The sequence below is a fragment of the Scylla paramamosain genome, chromosome 13 (genome assembly GCF_035594125.1).
Source record: "Scylla paramamosain isolate STU-SP2022 chromosome 13, ASM3559412v1, whole genome shotgun sequence".
Lineage (NCBI taxonomy): Eukaryota > Metazoa > Arthropoda > Malacostraca > Decapoda > Portunidae > Scylla > Scylla paramamosain.
Genome location: NC_087163.1, coordinates 6,140,316 through 6,162,151, shown reverse-complemented (window position 1 = coordinate 6,162,151; position 21,836 = coordinate 6,140,316). Strand labels below are relative to the sequence as shown.

The 21,836-nt window shown below is 47.1% G+C and overlaps 1 protein-coding gene across 2 annotated transcripts in view; it reads right to left on the bottom strand.

Annotated features, from left to right (window-relative positions):
• LOC135106374 (uncharacterized) overlaps positions 1–21,836 on the bottom strand; it is a 91,110-nt gene that overhangs the window by 5,613 nt on the left and 63,661 nt on the right. Inside the window, exons 4-9 of one of the 2 annotated variants that reach the window (XM_064015316.1) lie at positions 21,180–21,348; positions 4,823–4,969; positions 4,319–4,469; positions 1,085–1,168; positions 438–587; positions 83–289 (exon numbers count right to left, since the gene is read on the bottom strand). In XM_064015316.1, coding sequence (XP_063871386.1) covers positions 83–289; positions 438–587; positions 1,085–1,168; positions 4,319–4,469; positions 4,823–4,969; positions 21,180–21,348 — 908 coding nt within the window. The remainder of the gene's footprint in view (positions 1–82; positions 290–437; positions 588–1,084; positions 1,169–4,318; positions 4,470–4,822; positions 4,970–21,179; positions 21,349–21,836) is intronic. The other variant, XM_064015317.1, reaches the window with a different exon arrangement.

Below are 21,836 nucleotides of genomic sequence, written 5' to 3'. Positions count from 1 at the left end.
ACAAGAGAGATCAGCAGCAAGCTTCTCTTCTGGACGGAGTGGCTCGCCAAAAGAGCCTTAAGTTGCTGGTTCCATCGCTCACCAAGCAGATGAGCAGCGATGACCTTGGTGGCGTTGCGGCCCACGAGGCGAGGTGGTTGGGCAGCGAGTACGCGCATTACCCGCTCCACCGTCCGCCCGTCCACTCCCTCCAGCGCCACTGTGGAGGGAGTCTGGCCCAGGATCTCGGCGGCCAGGGCGCGAGTGTTTAGCGGATGCACGTTTTCTTTGAAGTCATTTTCCATGTTACCTGAGGACATGACGTGATGTAACATTAATTTAATCCTCTTATTACATACGTGTTTTATTATGAGGTACTTGCGTGCGTGCGTACACACACACACACACACACACACACACACACACACACACACACACACACACACACACACACACACCTGCAGGAGAATAATGCGCCACCACGATGATTTTGCCCGACCTGCTCCTCGCCTTGCCCACTCCAAACTCGCGGCTACTCTGCCATACCATCTGCGTGAACGGCCCTGCGCGGGAGTACCACCTCGGTGAGCAAGGGTGAGCTGGCAACACTGGTCAAAGTTGAGGTGATATGTTGCAGAACAGCTATAACATTTGCATGGACAGTATCTAAACATGACATAACACACACACACACACACACACACTAAAGGGAAAAAATCGTAATATAACAAGAGAAAAAAATAAATTACATTAATACGTAAGAAAGTCCCTAGTAATGTACGAGTATTTCCACACTCAAAATATTATCTAACGAAAAATAAGAATAAAGTCAACAAGTAAATAAAGGAAATAAGTGAGAAGGAAAAGGCAGCAAAATATTCGGGGAGATGACTGAAATTAAGCAAATGCACAAAAGGAGGTTGAGGTTTCGGACAAAACTCTGGGAATCGATTAGAAATGATGTAATTGCACGAGTGTAGAAAGAGAAGTTGAATTTCTGAAATTGGGTACCATAAATGAGGAAAACTTAGTTCCATTACACCTTTGGAGGAGAAAGACGGGAGGTAAGGAAGGGAAGAGGCAAGTGTGGAGGGACTCTTCTCACCCTGGCTGGCCTGTAGTTTGTTGGACGGCCTATTGAACCTGTACTGCCGGACGCTACTGTACCAATAGGCTGCCACTTCTTCGCCTGTGAAGGAAAAAAAAATATAAATATAATCAAATAAAACAGTAAATAAAAAAAGATAATTATTCAAGGTCTCTCTCTCTCTCTCTCTCTCTCTCTCTCTCTCTCTCTCTCTCTCTCTCTCTCTCTCTAATACTAAACATATCAAATAATCCCGATACACGATTGTATTTCCTAAAACATCAAGGTGTTATGCTTCCTTAGCTACAGTCCACCCCGCTTTGTGCGCATCTTCCTATTAAGCTGTTGTCCCGAGCCTCACATCCACAGTGCACAAGGAAAACATAATTTTACATAGTATGAGAGAAATTCCAAGGACACCCTCAACTAACGGCACTGAGATCATTCTTTTCAATCGACTGAGTATTCTGTTTCCCTCAACCTTCTGTCCTCTAGTTTTCTGTGTTATTTTACCGGGAAACTCAACCTTGCCTTGACGTACTCGTAGAGAAGCGACGGGATGGAGGAGGCGGTGGTGGCGGTGGGGGAAGGAGAGTGGTGGGGGAAGAGTGGAGCAGTGGGAGGAGGTTAAGGTGTGGCAGCAGAGGGCGGCGACGAGCTAGACCCTCCCCCACGCAGCGCTACCAACACCGCCACACAGGATCAGAAATAGAGTCGCATGTTGCAGTGGAGAGCTGTATTCCCAGACTATGGCACTCAAGTCAGCGAAGAGCTATATGCCCACACCATGGCGCTCCTGTCGCTCCTTACTCTCTCCTCCTTCAGTATCACTTCCCGAGAAGAACTCTCTTATACCAAATAAGCTAATCAGTTCGCACACGCCTGCAGCAGATAATGGGACTGTCATTGATGCACTGATCAAGATAAAAGCATCCGTTGTTGGCTCCCGAGGGTGTAACAGAAGTACGCCGCCTCGATCCCCGCAGGCTCATGTAAGACGGGCGCCTCCTCGCGCAGTAGTCACCTTAGAGACTATCTTCCTGACGGACGAAATGCATTCAGGACACACGCCCATAAGAATCTTCCAGGACTCCTGCATCCTTCTTCCCCTCCCTGAGTCTGGAGGGAGAGGCGCGGCCCACCAAGCAGCCACCGAGCCCCGCCTGGCGGCCCCACTAAAGGGGACGACTCCTCCAGGTCTTCACGTGGACACCGCCGGTGACGTGCACTCAACGGACTTCAATACGAACCACACCTCTCCTCCACTTTTACCTCCAGTAATTACAGAAATTTGTGAATGTGTATCAGCTTAGTATTTTTCATACTCAGGTGCGAGGAAACACACAGACCGTCACATCTAAGGTATCGAATACTAAGAATCGATCCTGAAACAGTACCTTCTCTTCCATTAGTGTACGTATAAAAGTTTAGCAAATATGGTTAATTTTCAATAAGGTTTAATTCATTCAATGATTTTGAAATGAGCTGATAAACTTAGTGAAATAGGAATATTGTTGTCAATACGGGGAAAGGGGCGCGTGGAGGAGAGTGTACGGAAGTATACAGAGGAGAGGGAGGTAAGTACCCTGGTAACCCCGATAACTGTTCCTCCATGTTAAATATGAAGGAGCTGTGGTGTGTATGAGTTTACGAGGGGCTGTGATGACCAGCCGGTATAGTTTATGTGGGCAGGAGGCCTGGGTGTGTGCGTAAACCTCTCGCCTTATGCTCCTGTTACTTCGGGTGTTCATGTTCACTGATAATTTGCTTGCCTACCTTAACGAAAATACACACCAGTAGTAAAGGAATACCTGGGAAGAGCATGCATCAATATGAGCTGCGGCTAGTGAGGAAGTGGTCTTGTGCCCCTTGGGATTAGGGATAAGGGACATTTCAGCTACTTTCCAGGAGTTATGGATGTCTGGAGGACCTAAGGTAGGGTCGCAAGGGCAGGGTTATATCTACGAGTGCCTTGGTTATACTTTATCTGGTGAGCGTGGGAGTATGTAATAGGATTCAGTGAGTGAGGCAAGGACGGCAGAGGAATATAAAAATTGATGCAAGGCTATAAAGGGGAATGCGTATGGATTAAAAGCAAAGAAGTGAAAGTGAATATTTCAACGGTGAGGTAAGGGCGGCAGAGGATTGACTATGCAAGGTCATGAAAAGGAATGCATACAGAGTGAAGGTAGAGAAGTAAGAGAAGATACTGAGAGTGAAGTAATGATGTGAGGGAGATATAAATGTGAGGGAGACAAGAATGTAAAATGGAACGCATGTACATGGAATATAAAGTAAGAATGATGAGAATAACAAGAACATCTCAGGGCGGGAGAAACATGATGGTGAATGCTGAAGTTTGAAATGCCCTGTGGAATCTCTACATCCACTCGGTCATGAAGAAACGAGGATCGGGTCCCTGTGCCTCGGTCCCTGGCTCCGGCCTAGTGCATGCGACGGCTGCCACACCTTGTCCACGCCAAGTCGTCAACACTGATTACCTGCGGGGCGTTGTCGCTCCTTTCTCGAGTAAATGTAAGGAGCGCACAGAGGGAAACAGAAGATCGATTTTTTTTTTTTACTGGGGAGGGTACAACGAGTTCATGTTCTTATGTAGCGGAGGGGATAACATTTAGAGGAGGGATGGGAAGAAGGATGCTCTTTTCTCGGGTGCTTGAATATTAGAGTACACGCCATGTTCCAAATTCATTACATGTTCACAGTCGGCAAGTACGGCGATCGCAGGTACGCAACAAATAGAACAGTGTGGACGTGGCCTTTGTGTCCCCGAAACACAATACAGAACGGATTCTTTATATGGGAAACAAATCATGAAACAAACTGTATGTCATTCGATTCAGTTCCAATTGTTATTTCTTTGAGTACACATCTCCTTTAAGAAGAAAATAAAGACTGTAATACTTTCTTACTTAATTAGCACCATGTTCATCTTTCAAGATCTTTTCTAAAACGCATCTAATAGAGCAACGAATGAAATAAAATGAAGGACAACTATATTAAAGCGATAAATGAAATAAAATCTAAATCCGGGCATAAGGAACACTGTGAGCCAACTTGTACCACAGTCGTCGAAATGTCGGTGTCACTGCACACCGTCATGCCAAGAGTCGCATCAGCCTCTTACTAATTTCATACAGGAATAACCCTGAGCACCAAGGCCTTGAGCTCTGCATCACTCTCTGACACGCGCGGCGCCGCCATGCCGCTCGGCCGTGCTGGCGAAGTACTTGCCTGTAATGTCCGGCATGACGGAGGTGCGGCCCCGCAGGATGAGCGCCGTGTTCCTGCAGAAGAGGTTCTCTCCGAGTTCAGGGTCTCCACGATGCCGCAGTGTGCCGGTGTGCGCCAGCTGGTTCACCCATTCCTGAGCCATCCGACACAGCTAGTAGAGAAGACATTCAATGTAGCGACGCCAGCTCTGCCCTACCCTTACCGTGCCCGCCTGCTCCTGGCACCACCCAGTCTAGATACCTAGCCGCCTGACACAGCAACCATACACCTGCGTCACACACCTGACTATTGATCAACACCAAGGACCTGCCTCATTCATTTACCTGTCTACGTGGTGCCCAATGTTTGTAGCTCGCGTGTTGTTATTCAAGGGCATAAGGGTTTGTGTGGCTTCCAGATAGACTCAACCCTGTTAGAGCTAAGTTGCTCATTTATGTGGAACGTGAATCTTTTTTCATGCCTTCCGTGTACCTGGACAGCAGTAGCGCGGCCCTGGACACCCACCTTGTTGGAGAGAGTGAGGGGCGGGGAGGAGTGGCGGGCACGGTACAGGTTGTGGGCTTGAAGGCACGACAGCACGAACTCACTCTCTTCCCAGCATGGCTCCGGCTCCAGCCCACGAGGGGACACTATCGGCCGCAGGGAGGCTATCTGTGGGACGACGAGGATCTTTGATGAATTTACTTATCAGTTTTCTATTTATTCATTTACTTATTTAGTGAGTGTGTGTGTGTGTGTGTGTGTGTGTGTGTGTGTGTGTGTGTGTGTGTGTATGTGTGTGTTTATGAAATACTACATATATTTTTTCAGTTAATAACAATTATTGTTATCATTATTTTCAAAACCATCTCTCTCTCTCTCTCTCTCTCTCTCTCTCTCTCTCTCTCTCTCTCTCTCTCTCTCTCTCTCTCTCTCTCTCTCTCTCTCTCTCTCTCTCTCTCTTTCGTGCAGTGGTGCACTTACATAAGGCGCCTCCGATCGGCGGCACATCACACAGCACATTTTCCCTCTTTTCCTCGACACTCACTGCCACCCGACTCAGACCAGCCTTCGGTTTTTTCCCTACGTGTGTTGCGGCTCCTTCAATACCACGGCGCTACGTATTCCTCCTCAACATGGCGGTACTACTTCGCACCACACAACATCAATAATACAGGAAAGGGAAAGACAAATTCAATATTCACCCAAATAGTACGAAATTTTGTTTTCGTTTATTAGGAGTCGGAAAGTGTCAAGGCTCAGTTCTGTCACACCAACACCGGCACGCTCAAGGTGGCCATGAAATAGTGCGGTTTTCTTTACCTAGAAAACACACCTGAGGGATTAAAATCAAGAACAGGTGCACGTGACGTAACAAGGTTCGGGTAGGGGACTGTGTAGGGGCTAGGGGACAGCATCATCAGGTGGTGGCAATGTTAGGTGCCAGGTGGAGTGTATCACCTGTGAGGGATTTTGGGTAGAAGATGAAGATTGTGGCAAATTTAGATTGTGGCTAAATTAGTCGCGCGTGGCAGTGTTGTCAGGCGTGAGGACAACAATACGTGCATGGGCAAGGACGAGGGGTTGAGGGAGGCGATACCGAGGGTTGGGGAGCGCAGGGAGGCAGTCTGCAGCACTGTGCGTGACGGGTGTGTGTTCACCTGCAATTCGCAAGGGCGGTTAGGTGAGCTGAATCACTGAAAAAAAAAAAAAAAAAATGCTGGTGATGCCCGAAGAAAGAGTCAAGGTCGCTTGTGAGAAGTTCGGGTACTGTTCACTGTGTTGTCTTTACGGTGTACTGACAGTCGCGACGGCCACGTATGAGTGTGTCCTTGCTACGTTTTTCACTTCTTTCACGACACAACACACTGAGGAGAGCTTAAACAAATGATGCGGACAAGTCAACGCCTCCTACTCCAAAGAGGGGAGTTACCCAACTACTGGCGAGAGTAGCAAATTTGATCAGCAACAAAAGATTGTATCAACACCTTCTCTACGGTTCAAAATAGCAAACGGTGTCACAAAGACAGCTGAGATGAGCCAGCGTGGCTGGACGCAGGCCAAGTTAAACGGCAAAAAGATGGAGTTGCTGCCAGGGGGACACCGCCTGCCCGCCACACTGACCTGCCGCGCTCCGCTCATATATTCAATACCTTATACGTTATACATTTTATTGTGCATAATGTACATAAATTCTACGCAACATACACATACTGCTTCTCCTGCACTCAACAAACTGAAGCGAGAGGATGGTGTGATATGTGACTCAGAAGGAACACAAACACGTGGGTCAAGGCACGTATTTATAAGCAACTCGTGGCGCCGCAACACCCCTTCAGCTGCCACGCCGCTGTCTCTCACCAATACTCTGGTGACGCAAAATCCAGACTTTATTATGCTGTGTACTGACTACACTACTCTTGATCTTCATTAACAGCGGTAGTGAACAAACTTTGCCAAATCAACTTAAACATGAGCCACCAGTGTTGCTTGTTTCGCGGTGGAAGGAAGATTTCCTTAGGATCCTCGCGCCGTAACGCTGAACGATGGTGACTGGCGGCTCAACTACCAACAGGTTGCAATTCCATCCCTCGCTCAGCCATGAAGGAGCGGCGGCGCCACGAAGAGTTGACATGGAGGGGAAGCGTGACCGAAGCTATAATACCACCACTATCACCGCCGCCGTCACCCGACCACTTCCCTCCTTCAGACACACACCCTAGGACTCTACAGCCACCCATCAAGACCCACCCCAGCAGCAAAGGTCACGCTCAAAACACACATGTGAGAATGTTAATATGCAACGCGCGAAAGGTCAAGGGGTCACGTTAGCTTTGCACGCATCACGGACCAGTGTGATTCACGTTACTATCAAGGGGAATGTGCCTGGCGTGCTACAAGCCATCCTATATTTTACCTCTATTTTAGCTCCTCCCCGCTATCATGACTACCACTCGCTTCTCGCAGTCCCTACTACACCCACCCACACCCACACCCACACCCACACCCCCGCCAGCGCCAGGTGAGAGGAACTCCTTGTTACCGGGATTCGATCACTTCGGTCGATGGTGACATGTAAAGGTATTTTTACAGCCTTTGTCTTCTTCATTAAATATAGCTTTACTTTGTTGTGTTCTTGCTTTTTATTCACTCCTGAAACTTTTATTCTTTATATCAATTCGAGTTGTTCACTTTCTACAGTTGCTTCTTTTCTATTTTTTTCCATAATCTCCAATCACTCTTTTTCTTCTGTGGTTTCTCATCTTTTAGCTCTTTTTTTTAATGCTTTACTTTAAATAGTTATTACTATTTTTCATAGTTTTCGTTTTTTTTTATCTACCTATTTCACATTTTCCCAATGCTGTTCCCTCGCAAAAAGGCAGAAATTTGTTGAAAAAGAACAAAAACAAAGACAAAAACATCTCAACAACCTTTACAAGTGTTTCTCCACACTGGGAAAAAGAGGGAAAAGTCAATGAAAATGAATTTTTTTCACAACTTTCGAAAATGAACTCCACAAATAGAAATAAAAGAAATAAACACGATAAAATTTCGAATATTACTGGTAAACTTGGACCTGAGGTGACTTTCAGGTGTTCTGCTGTAGGTGCAGGCAGGTGTTCTCATATAACGAGAGACTGAGAGCTAAGGAGGGGAGAGAAAAATATATAGGAGTGAAAGATAGAGAAGGAAGGGAGGTTACGAGAAGGAGGAGGGGAGGTGGAGGTGGATATGGAAGCAGCTGAGGGCAGAGGAAAGCATAGTGAGATGAGAAGAAAAAGGAAGGCGCGGTAGGGATGACTTGAATCTCCTCGGGATGAAATGCAAAGTAACGATGAAAGTGAGAGTGGCGAGGGAAGGCGGAGTGAGAGGGTGAAATGTCCGGAATTGGAGTGAAAAGAAAGGACCAGAAGAAGAAAGTGTGTGTGTGTGTGTGTGTGTGTGTGTGTGTGTGTGTGTGTGTGTGTGTGTGTGTGTGTGTGTGTGTGTGTGTGTGTGTGTGTGTGTGTGTGTGTGTGTGTGTGTGTGTGTGTGTGTGTGTGTGTGTGGACTACGGTGAAGGAAGACTGAAATGGAGGAGGGAAAGCGAGAGAGCGAGAGAGAGAGAGAGAGAGAGAGAGAGAGAGAGAGAGAGAGAGAGAGAGAGAGAGAGAGAGAGAGAGAGAGAGAGAGAGAGAGAGAGAGAGACTAGAAGAGGAAGGTGTAGATGGGAAAGACGCAGGAGTGGTTACGAAGGAGATCCAGAAGCAAAGAAGGAGAGTTAAAGGTGAAAGATGGAATGGCACGGAGGAGAGAGGAGAGAGAGAGAGAGAGAGGAGAGAAAGTGGAAGGAAGAAAATGCCATGAAAGAGGAGAGGAGGAGGAGGAGGAAGAGGGAAAGGTGAAGGGGTGATGAGGGAGAATATGTGATCCATGAGAGGCGTAATCTGCTAGAGAGGAATTGGGAAGTTCGTGAATCCTGGTCTACAATTTTGATTTGATCTATAGAGTGACTGTAGAGAAAACTATACACCATACATGATGAAAGAAAGAGACAGAGGGGAAAAAAAATCGTACACAATGGTGGTTTCAATAGGAGTACAGACAGACGCTTGTCCATTCAGCGAGTAAGGTAAAGGAACAGCAACAAAATAGCCTTTGCAAAGTACGTACATTCTGCGGGAACGAAATTGAGCAAAGTAGTGCAGGTGGGACTGGGCGGGCGAAACTCTTAATTAAAACTAATCTCTCTCTCTCTCTCTCTCTCTCTCTCTCTCTCTCTCTCTCTCTCTCTCTCTCTCTCTCTCTGACACCTGCGGAATGTCTAGTGTCTGCCCGTGAGTCTTGCCACCGCCGACAAACGTGACACGGGATTATAGGAGTCGCCCCGCCACACCCAGACGTCAGCCACACCGCCACGCCGCCACACCCGCATGCCTGTACAGGAGAGGGGCTGGCATGCCGTTTACTGGAGTGCTCCACGTTTTTACCCCCAAAGGCGCTCCTCAGGTTTCGTCTCTCCATCCCTCCACCGTCGCCACTACTTCCCCTTCCTCTGTCCATATGTGTTATTTGTTATTAGTGTTATTCAAATGGGGACTTGATATTTTACTTTTTTTTTTTCTGGGGAGGAAATAAAGGTGTAATTATTTTTTTTTCCTTCCCTCTTGTCTATCTTTCCTTGTGACGCTCCTGCACACACACACACACACACACACACACACACACACACACACACACACACACACACACACACACACACACACACACGCACACGTACAGCATCGACCACGGACACAACTGAGGTAAGTAAAGGATTACAAGTTTAAGGGAGGAGGAGGAGGAGGAGGAGGAGGAGGAGGAGGAGGAGGAGGAGGAGGAGGAGGAGGAGGAGGAGGAGGGCAGCGGGTGCACGGACAGAAGCAATTCTCTTGTAATTTTCTCAGAAGTGACGAGCGACATCTCTATATGTGTGTGTGTGTGTGTGTGTGTGTGTGTGTGTGTGTGTGTGTGTGTGTGTGTGTGTGTGTGTGTGTGTGTATCGTTGCCGTCCTTGTAATGCCCCGTAATTGGCTTTAATACAGAGAGGCGAACCATTCGGAGGACGACGGAGAGAGAGAGAGAGAGAGAGAGAGAGAGAGAGAGAGAGAGAGAGAGAGAGAGAGAGAGAGAGAGAGAGAGAGAGAGAGAGAGAGAGAAAGCGTAAGAAAACAACAAAGGACATGGCAGCTTAGAGAAGACAGTCATGGTAAACCTAAAACCATTTGTCATTCTTATCCATAAATTTATCTACTCCCTTCTTCTAAACCTTTCCCTTGTGCACACACACACACACACACCCACACACACACACACACACACACACACACACACACACACACAGAGAGAGAGAGAGAGAGAGAGAGAGAGAGAGAGAGAGAGAGAGAGAGAGAGAGAGAGAGAGAGAGAGAGAGAGAGAGAGAGAGAGAGAGAAAGCGTGATGCATAAGATTGATTTAAGATTCACGTTCATCCCTTTGTTTGTCCAGAAAAGAAAGTATTAAGTCCACTGAGAGTTAAAGGAGACAGGAAAAGGAGGAGGAAGAGGAGGAGGAGGAGGAGGAGGAGGAGGAGGAGGAGGAGGAGGAGGAGGAGGAGGAGGAGAGGCTTACCAGACTTTACTACACCTGAGAACTGGACCAAACTCACTCCTTTTCCTCCTTTTCTTTCTCTCCACGTGTCCAAGAAGCAGGCGGACAATACAGGTACGGAGAGAAGGGCGAAATGGGTATGAGAGGAACGTAAAAATGGAGGAATGAGTATGGCTGTGAGGGAAATGGGAAAAGAGATGAATGAGAAGGCAGACAGGAAAAGAGGGAGAAAATGAACAAGGATCAGCTAAAACACGAGAAACAGTGGACGAAGGAAGGAATAAAATACATCGAAAGAGAGCTTGGCAAACGTGAATGAGGAGAATGATGGAGGGAAAAATGGGAGAGGTGGGTAAATTGAAAATAAATGGCCAAAGGTACAGTGAATAGAAGAGAGAGAGAAAAAAATGAAATGAAAAAATAAAATGGAACGAATGCAAGAAAGAAGACATGATCAAGATAGAATAAAGAAGGGAAAAAAAACAATAGCTATGTAACTGAATAAAAACTAGATAAAACAAACACGCTTGAATATAATAAAAAAAAAGAATGAATGGAGTAACACAAGAGAACAAGACAAAAATTAAGTATACGAATAAAGAATAATGTGTAGAATGGTAAAAGGTGAACGAATGAGAAGAACAATAATACAGAACAATGTGTGTGTTTTTTGTAAGTGAGGGCGGGGGAAGGAGGAAGAGGAGGAAGAGTGCAATTAGCAGGGACAAGGGAGAGCAGCGTGACCCTGTGTTTCACTAATGTTACCAAGTCGTACAGAATCAATGTCACCAGCTGGCTACACGCACCTCACCCCCTCGCTGCTCCACCCTGTGCCTGCCCCACCTCTGCCCCGCTCCCTCCACGCCCCGCCACCCAGCAACACACGTGGGTCCTCAGCTCATCCTTGCCACGCACTTCCTTCATTCCTCCCACGCCTTAATGAGTACTCTGCACACTCTCATAGCAACGCAGTGATCACCACTTGCTGATGAATAGCGCTTCCCCGTGGCACCACACACTCGCCTGCTTCTGTGCTGACGAGTTGTAACAATGAGGAATTAAATATTCTCTTCACCTGTGCGGATGCGTTACCTGTGTGAAATTAATTATTCTCTGCCCCTGCGTGGACGAGTTACCTGTTGCAGTGCTACGAAAATGTAATATTCTCTACACACGTATAAATAATTTACGCTTGTCCCTGTGGAGCTGCACAGACTACACACAGCAGCGTGTCAGGCCCAGCTATGGGCGTGCCTTTGTATGAATAAAAAGAAGTCGTCACAACTTTATTATTATTACCGCGACGCCGTAACGGGCCACAAGAGGCCTAACATGCCAATGAGCGTGAGAGGCGCCGCGTGACGCAGGCCTAATCACCCGTCACGGATAATAAAGCCTCCAAAAAGGGTCACGAACCCAATATCAAACTAACCTTGAGCGACCTCATAGAACCCCTGACTTCCACTTTCTGTGCTTTAGTTTTCTCTGAGAATGATGACTCAGGCAACAAAAGAGCGGGACACCAAGTCACCTCCCAAGGCACTGTCTGGCACTCCTGGCACCTGTCCTCACCTGCCACGAGGCCACGCAGGAAGCAAGAAGCAAATCTCCCCAGTAACCTCAGTCTACATGCTCCCTGGCAATGTCCCGAGGTGGTCCGTTGTCCTAACTTCAAATTACCTCACCTCATGGCCCAATAAAACACTGGATACCGCTATGCTACACTACAACCAGCGCTGCCAGATGCAAAAGTACCCACTATTCTCCTAGCCAAAGGCCGCGGCTCCCCGGCGCTCGCGTCCTGGCAGGTTGCGTGCAGGCGTGGAAGCTCCCGAGACCATAAATTACTGGGACTTTCGAGTGATTTTTGGCAACCGTTTTCCTACAAGCACTCGTTGTTGTTTATATTATTTATCTTTGCCTCTCGTGTTACGGCGTGGGCAAAGGGCGCCGCTGCACGCGTCCTGTCAGCGTAATGCTTCGCCACAGCACTCGGTAACCATCAAGGCCACATTTGTTCACTCACTACTGCTCGTCGCCACACGTCGCAGTCTCGCTACCCATAACTCACAGCACAGGGCATCAGACGTACTCAACCCACCTCCCTAACTCTCTCTCGACCAACATTTTCCACTTTCCCTTCTCTCTTTCCCTCCCATAAGCACACGTAACAATCGTCTTCCTTCCAATTCCTGTTATTCCTTCCAAAAAGCTACGCTTCCCTCAGACTTTGCATTATAACTTCGCTCCTATAACTTTTCTCCTTAACTCATCCACCCACACCGTCACTCCATTCAAGTCATCGTTATTCAGCCACCCACACTCTTAACTGCGTCTCCCCTCACACCACCGCCACCACCCACACCCACCCACACCCACACCCTCCAATCACCAGGGAATAGCATGGAAGACGGCCATGAACTGCAAGACAACTGATTAATAGTTCAATTATCTACTGGACTTAATTCAGCCTGATGTTGGAGCGTGACTCGCCGCCAGACAGCCAGGAGGACAAACATGTAATCATTAGGTTGTCCTCCGACGCTCTCTGGCTGTACAAGGGAGACGTATTGGACAAAATATAGGTGACGGTATAATAACTAAGGACGAAGAGCTATTGTTTTGCCGTGACACATAAATATGATGACAGGGACACGTAAGTATAGGCCTACTCGTAATATCCTCAGGCTACTAAACTGTACTTTTCTTTCTCATATCCGTGACATCTGAGCGCACGTGTTTCACTCCCGTAAAAGGCGTGTAAGGGATACAGTAAGGGAAAGGTTACGGTGGCACGGTGAAGCAGCACTCCCACGCCCCGTGCCACAGAGGTGATCTTGTCCAAGTGTCTTCCCCGTAAAATACACACATACATACGTACATACCCAGGTGAGGCATGTCTCCAACTCACCTGCCTTCTGAATCACCTTCAATTGCACTCCGCCAAGCCAAACAGCAGGGCGATAGCACAGGCGTACACACACACACACACACACACACACACACACACACACACACACACACACACACACACACACACACACACACACACACACACACACACACACACACACACACACACACACACACACACACACACACACACATACACACACACACACACACACACACACACACACACACACACACACACACACACACACACACACACACACACACACACATTAGAAGGTCACAAAGCTGACACACTACACTGCGTGACCTCGCTCGGGTCATGTGTTCTTACTTTTTTCTCTCTCCTTTTTTTTGCTTTGTTCTCATATTTGTCTGCTGCTGAACACAGTTAAAGCGGCTCATGTGTTGCGGCAAAATTCTTCATTGCTGCGCTAAATGTTGCGGATGCAGTAGTGGCAGTAGTAGTGGTGGTGGTGGTGGTGGTGGTGGTGGTGGTGGTGGTTTGGACAAGGATCCGAGCCGAGTCCTGCGTGAGGTTCGTCGCCCCCGGAGGACTGATAGTGAAGGTGGGTAGGCTGGGTGATAGCCAGAGCAGACAGACAGATAGACAGACAGACAGACACACGTGCGGTACAAACATTGACGGACAGTTGACCTCAAAAGAAAGGACGATGGACTGACACGTGAGGCAACTGATGTCAATAAGAAAAAAAATAAATAAGTAAAAAAAAAAAAGATGAATATCAATAAAAAAAAAAAAAAGACAACGGCATATGCAAAACGGACACCAGGAAAATAAGAGGAAAGAGTAGAAGGAAACACACACCACCACCACCAGTACTCGCTGCGGGGAACAACCAACCAAGGTCTCGAGAAATTACACGCAACCTCATTAACTCCGGAAATCTAAGAAAAAATATGAGTAATAACCTTCCAGACGGACTCACGAGACGGACCTAATTTCTCTCAAGACATTAAGGTGAGGCGATGCAATTGGTGTCCCGCCCAGAACGTAACGTTACGCCACGCTTCACCCACACAGCAGCGTCACAGAGCCTCGCCGTCACACACCAGTCACGCACACCTGCCGCTCCTCCCTGCCGTGGATGACAAATCAACATATTCTTTTTTTAAACTTATGCTGTCCTCAATTTCCACTTACGACCATGCTTCTAATTTTAGCCCCCCTCTTTCTTTGTCTGATCCCCCGCTGCGTTATTTTTGGTCCGTGTGAGGGTTGCAATTGTTGAGCTATGCTATGTTAGGTTAGATAAGGTTGGGTTAGGTTTCTTTAATTTCTCCTGTTTCCAATTTCAATTTGAGACTGTACTTTTAATTTTAGCATCTGGATTACTTGTCTGATCACCGCCGAGTAAGGTTAGGTTAGATTTCTTTAACTTCTACTCTCTCCAATTACAACCTGCAACCGTACTTCTAATTTTAGCTCCTGCATTCCTTGTCTGATCGCCGCCGAGCTATTTTTGGATCTGTTTGAAGGTAATAATAGCGACAGGTGATGAGAGAGATGGAGGGGAGTCACGCCGCCGGACGCAATAGACTCGTACAAAAGACTCCTGCGGCGAAAGGGGCCTTATGTCCTGGACACGAGGAGCGACACGAGGGCTCCAGGAAAGCACCAGCGGAGATGAGGTGTGTGCAAGGCGGTGAGTTGTAGATGAAGGGGAAAAAAAAATAAGGAAAATAGAAGGAAAAGAAAAGAAATACGATGAAAGAACGAAAAATTGTAGGATGAAAAGAAATAAAGCAAGAAACAACATTGAATTAATAAGTAAGAAAAAGGCGAGAGTAAAAGGGAAAAGATGGAAAAAAGAAGAGGAGGAAGAGGGAAAGGAGGAAGAGGAGGGGCACGGCAAAGAAAAGTAGGTAGTTAAAGTGAATGGCAGCAAAAACGAACAGTAAGAAAAGGAGGAAAAAAGGAAGAAAAGAAGGAAAAGGAAGAGGAATAAAAAAACAAACAAACTATAAGGTACAGTGCATGGCGGCGAAAAAAAAAGGAAGGAAAAAAGAAAAAAAAGAGGTGAGGTGAAGTAAAGGAGTAGGAGTAGGAGGAGGAGGAGGAGGAGGAGGAGGAGGAGGAGGAGTAGGAGGCCAGGACACTCCCTGACACTCCCTCCGCCCCAGCAGCACCCAGGGGTAAACACGGATAATCAATACGGGGCCCAGTGCCGAGTGGGGGCAGGTGAGGAACGGTCACGGGGTCGGAAGGTCCCAATATTGTGGCGAAGGGAGCAAAACAAGTCAGCTGGGTCCGCATTGCTCCGAAAAAAAAAGAAAGAAAGAAAAGGAAAAAAAAAAGATTAAAGTGCAGTGAACGACAAAAAAAAAAGACAAAGTATGCCTAAAAAAAGAAAAAAGAAAAATACTACCCCCGCAAGGGAATGGTCCTATTGATAAAAGAAAAAAAAAAAATGCAACAGGATGACTTTCAACGCATGGTGCGGTGGGGGGATACGGAAGGAGAGGCACAGCACACGAGTACGGCTGTGGGCGCGGGAGTGAGGGGAGGTGGAGAGGGAATCACGCGGTCGAGTGGGATAATAACAGACGGCGTGGACGAAAATCGAGGGGGATCAATAGAAACGACGACGAAGGAGGAGAAGCAGGAGGGGACGAAAGGGTTTAATTACTCGAGGGCGGCGGCAGGTTAGGAGGCAACGGCGACAATATGGGAGTAGAGGAGGAGAAGGAGGAGGACGATTAACCAGGGGGAGAAACGAAAACATTTGAGGAAGAGCCAGAGGAACGTCACACCGGGAGGCTTCTCGCCCAGCGACAGGTGAGCTCACCAACGCTTTCACACACCTTGGGGTCCCCGCTACACGCGCTTGGTGTCGCCCAAGTACATGACAGGTGAGAAGTGCACGGGAGACGCAGCTCAGTAAAGGCAGAGGCGTGGCCCGCCAAGCCAGCCGCTGACACGCATCCTCCCTACTCCTCATGCAGGTAACAGGGAGGGGCGTGGCTGTGTACGTCTACGTGTATGTCTTACTCTGCGCCTCACACACACACACACACACACACACACACACACACACACACACACACACACACACACACACGTTAAAAATAAAAATTAAAGTGACACGCACAAACTAAATTTACTGAAGCTTTTATACGTAACTCTTAATCCAGGCAAACATAAGAGACCAATTCCCGCCCTTGACTCCTGGGCGACACAAGATAATGGAATCACGCCGCCGAAACACCTGCACGTGACTGCCGCGGCGCACCTGGAGACACACTTAACACTTACACTTTTAAAATAATATGAAATTCTTCGCAATTTCATCATTTACTATCATGTCATTAAGTTAAGGTTCATAATAGTACAAGGTATCGCGTGCGCCGGAACGAAATGCATGAAACAGAGTGTCACGAGAATTCCAAGTGTTTTAAAAGCCATGCTAATTTTGGCCGTAGTCTGCTTCTCTTGGTGTGAGAGTCGCAGGTGTTCACTTCTCAAGGTAATTACACATTCCTTACTTTCTTTTCCTGAAGGTGAGACGCTTGGCTGGACTGAGTGACTCCTATCCATCACTTCCTTCACTAATGACGGGGATGCGGTTTCCCTTTCACCACGCAAACATTCTGATTACTTCCGGCATCCTCAGTGCACTCAGTCACTCGCATGTTGACCTGAGCATCATACAGCGGCGAGTGATGATGCAGAGAATGTACACTGGGCAAAACACCGCGTATCCTACGTTCCCACCGAGTTTTTTTTTTTTTTTTTTTGGGGGGGGTGGGGAAGTTTCATGGAGGAATTTTCGTGGGTGGAGTTTACAAAGGAGCACAAAAGACAACATGCGAGGGATCCATCCTCTGCTCAGAGACAGCCGGGGATTATGTGGCCAAGTCATGATTGCAGGCACACAATACCTTGACGAAAGGAAATCTAATTGAGGAAAGCAAACCAGGCGCTGGATGGCGACTTAATCTCCCTAAGTCTGCGTCCTTTGCACGGCCTGAATCTCAAAGAGGCCTAAGTCGGTACTTTTTAGGCCTTTTACGTGAAGTGTTATGAGGAGAAACATTTAGATACTAGTGCGTATGGGCTGCTAATGACAACATGACACTTACTACTTCTTATGAACAATTTCAAACCAGTTCACTGAGCACAAATATAATAACAGGCACTAAAAGGCTAAAACTAATATATAGCGTCCCTTTGCTGCCAGTGATGTCTTTTTGTTTTACTTACAACAAACCATTTCATGAAGCTTAAGGAGATGCCACAGCAGTCAAAGGGTTAACACAGCTACAGTTAAATCCACACTCACGTAAACCATTTGCATACGAATACATGAATACACACCTGCAACCAGACAGGAATTCTTTTCTGTTAACTTCTTAACGAGTGGCAATTATACAGGATATTTTTCTTTAGTTTTCTTTTCTTCTCTTGATTTCATGGCTTTTGTAGTTTTTGTCCGGGTTTCTTTTAGCCTAACACACACACACACACACAAAAAGCTTGGGTGTCTCGTGTTTAGGCAGCCTTGGAAGCGGGATACCTTTGCTGGACTTCGAGCAACCCTTTAGTAAAAAAATCCTGAAGCAGGCCAGCCACGAGTCCTTATCCTTGAAATTGAAATAGCATAGCTGGACCTCGAGCTGCTCTTAGGAAATAGTTGTGACGCACGCCTGACACGACTTCTCATACTTCGCTGGCACTGAAATAACTCGGCTGGAGGATGAAGAGTTCTCAGGCAATAGTTGTGAAGCAGGCACAGCAAGTCTTTATCAGATGGAATGTACGTAATGTAAATGAGTCAGGCTGAACTATTTTTGGTCCCCATCTACGTGGTTTCCTGCATGCCTCGATCCTTGGGACCTTCCCTCGCTGTCGCCTTCAAATAATAAATATGTCAGTGATGATGGAATGTAACGCTCAATTAATCAATGAAGCGGCTAACTAAGCGAAAAATGTGAAAACGATCAGTAGCAGGTCTTTTACAAACATACACACAAAAAAAAAAAAAATAAATAAAAATAAAACTATCGGAAAACAACGCAGGGAGTTCACGCAGATGAACAAAATAAACCAACGATTATTTCATCAGTGCAATAAGCGACTTGTTCTCGATCAATATCAAGTTGTTTACACAAAATTACATCGTCGAAGACAGAAAGCATTCACGACTCCAACTGCGTCCAGTTCATTACGGTAAACTCACGAAACACGAAAACTATTTTATTTCTGCAATAAGCAATTTGTCCTCATTTCAGATAACAGCGTATCTTCCGCCGCCATACGTAAGCTGACATTTGTACAATACCGTGTTGCATTCTTCGCTAACTGACATTTAATATACTCTGTTATATTCTTAACTGACTGACATTTTCTTCCAGACAACCTCGATTATCGCCAGCACGCAGCCTGTTATCAGCCAGCCGTGCCGCGTCTGTAAGGGGAAAGAGCGATGGAAGCTAGATGGGACTTCCCCGCCACTGTGTGAATGTGAGGACTGTAAATCAATCTGTGACGCGTCGAGATATCCAAGGAAATAATTTGGCTTTCACTTTTGCAACTCTCTAGCAAGTACGCGCATTTTTCATTGTTGTTGAATAATAGTTAATTCCTCCAGCAACTTACCATTGTACGAGTAAATTGCATTATTTTTCTTCTATCTCCCATCTTCATGCACTTCAGTACCTTATTCTTAGTCTCACTCACTTAGTCTCTCTTACACACTCTTCCAAACTCCTCTACACGAACCAAATGAAAGCAGGAATAACCAATGCACTAAGCTACAGAAGCCCAAATACTACTGAAATAATGCTATAAATCTATTTACTGCTCGCGGCTTTATTTTTATATTTCCGCTGCAACTTTTATAGTTTTACATCAGGTTTTCTTTGGAGTTCAACGTTCTGTTACCTTTCTGTGTTCGTTAGTATTTCTGTTGTATGTTTACTTGTTTGTCTCCAACACAAAATCGCCGGCAAACATGACTGATCCCAAACAAAGTAAACACGAAAGAAGTTCCTTTTCATTTCTTTTCCAGGAAGACGCGGAACACTTTTCTCATGTATATGTTTTCTTTGTCATGTGACTTTATTATGTGTTACTTGGGAAGAATCGTAATGGAAAAAAAACAAGTAGAAAGAATATAACATTTCTAAAGCATCCAAACATGAACTACCTGGGCCTTCGCCACCTCGCCATGGCCGCCCCAAGCTGCTTCCATAATCTTTCGCGGGAAACACTAAAGGGAATGAAAGCATATATATATATATATATATATATATATATATATATATATATATATATATATATATATATACACGTACACACACGTATACACACCAGCCATTATCCTTAATCTGAGCCAAATTGCAGCAGTACTCCACGCCATGAAGCAGCTGGAATATGTAAAAGAGAACCAGTCGTCACTGAGGGAAGGAGTGACCAAAGGGTGGGGGAAAGGCAAGCAGTGTTACGTCACACATACTCACCAATGACAGCACTGCATGGCTCTTACGTCACTGATGGGGTGTTGACCAATGGGGGTAGTACAATCACGATGACGTCACACACATCGACCAATAGGGGAGCTACAGGAATGTCTCAAGTTACGTGATGTGCGTTGCGTGCAGCTGATTGACGAACAAAGTGATGAGGATTTGCATATTGATCATCCGTACTGCTGCCGCAGCTACAGGTAAAATTACCTAACATTTGCCTGCCCAGAAGTCAGTGCCTCGTGAGGACTGGCTGGCCGCCACCTCGAGTCCTGCCCCGTCACGCCGCGTCCCTCCATCACATCGTAGTGGTGAGTATTGTGACGCGTTCATCTGAGGGAATCAAGTGTGGATGCCATACTGCTCTCCCTCCCCTCAAGGCCGACACACGCACCTCCCACGATGTCCCCCACGCCGTGCTGGGTAAAGTGGGACTCGTGAACCGCCTAACAGCTAATATTCCCCCCATTATCCTTGCAGGAGCCTTGAGGTACAAAGCCTCTCTGTCTTAGATCATATATGAGGAATTTGCTGCTGTCGTGCCAGCCACTACTTGCCTCTCGACAGTGATGACGTGGAGTGACGTCACGGTAGTAACCACGCCAAAAACATCCCGAAGGAGCTCTCCATCACGCTGACATACTGGCACCTTGTGTGCCGCCAGTCACTCGAACGCCAAACTAAGAATTCAAAATCCTGAAGGAACAACGATCCGCTGATAGCAGACGCTGCCTGTCTTCTCCCCGAAGGATACATGCCTTGGATATCTTAAAGCCGATAACCGCGGATGTCTTTTCCCAGCACGTCTAAAAGGATACCCATAAAACGTAACAGTTTCATGTGACGTCAAAAGCTGCCTCTGGGAACCCCATGGCGCCTCCCTATCCTGCACCAGGCCACCACCTCTGCGAGCGATCACCTTTCATGATACGAGCAGTCCGCGTGCCAGGCTCGCGGCATTCAAAACGAACTGAGCAGCGTGCGTTGAACGGGCGGGCTTGAGGGACAAGGAACGCTACGAGACCCCAGGGCCTGCCGTGGCAATGGGAAGCAGGGAACATAAAACTGGAGAAGTTTGAATATTCTGAATGAGAAATGTCAAGTAAACGAGTTTTATGAGCGACGCAGAGTTTATATGCGTTTATATGTGTATGAATAAAAATACGTATTTCAGGTGGCAAGGAGTGCGGGTGGAACTGACTTCAGCACAATATGATTTAGACAACCAAGTTCAAGATGTTTGTAGCAGCTGGGCATCCTGTTTTCTTAAAACAAGAAATGAATACACTTTTCCTACACTAACAAGGTCTGTGAAAAGTAACAACCTGGCGAGCCGCTCCGGGAACTGCACCAAGGCGGCTGTAACTTTACCTTCCTAATGAGTCTCTTTCTTGACTCCTGTATCTTGAGGTCCTCCTCGGTGACGGTGTGCGTGGGGGCTGTAATCATGCGGCGCAGGGGCGGTGGCTCCCCCGCCGCCCCCTCCCGCTGGAAGATCTGGCCGGCCTCCCGGTACACCAGCTGCGACACCAGCTCCCGCCTGGGGGCACGACACCGGGTTAGCATGGCACACAACACATGAGTGGCACAATATTGCACTACTTACTTTAATGCCTTCCATTCTCTTAACAAAGTGCATTACGTTCAACTTTGTGAAAATACTCAAATGTTTCATCAACCGATCAACCTTCACACACTGCCTCACCCGTCAGCGGCAACCCGGCAGGGAGTAGGCAGCCACCTCCACCAGGCACCACCCTCTCCGCTGGACGCTCAGTCCCTCTACCCCTCCCCGCCCACCTCAGTCACACAAATGCAGGGGTGCACACAGAAATTGGTAAGACGAAAAGGGCTGTTACCATTCTTTGAAAGTGTGTGTGTGTGTGTGTGTGTGTGTGTGTGTGTGTGTGTGTGTGTGTGTGTGTGTGTGAACCTGGTCATTCCGTCCTCCTGAGACCCACACAGTCGCTCATGCACCTACCTGCTGCACAGTACCCTGGCTGGGCGTGTCCTGCAGCCCCACCCAGA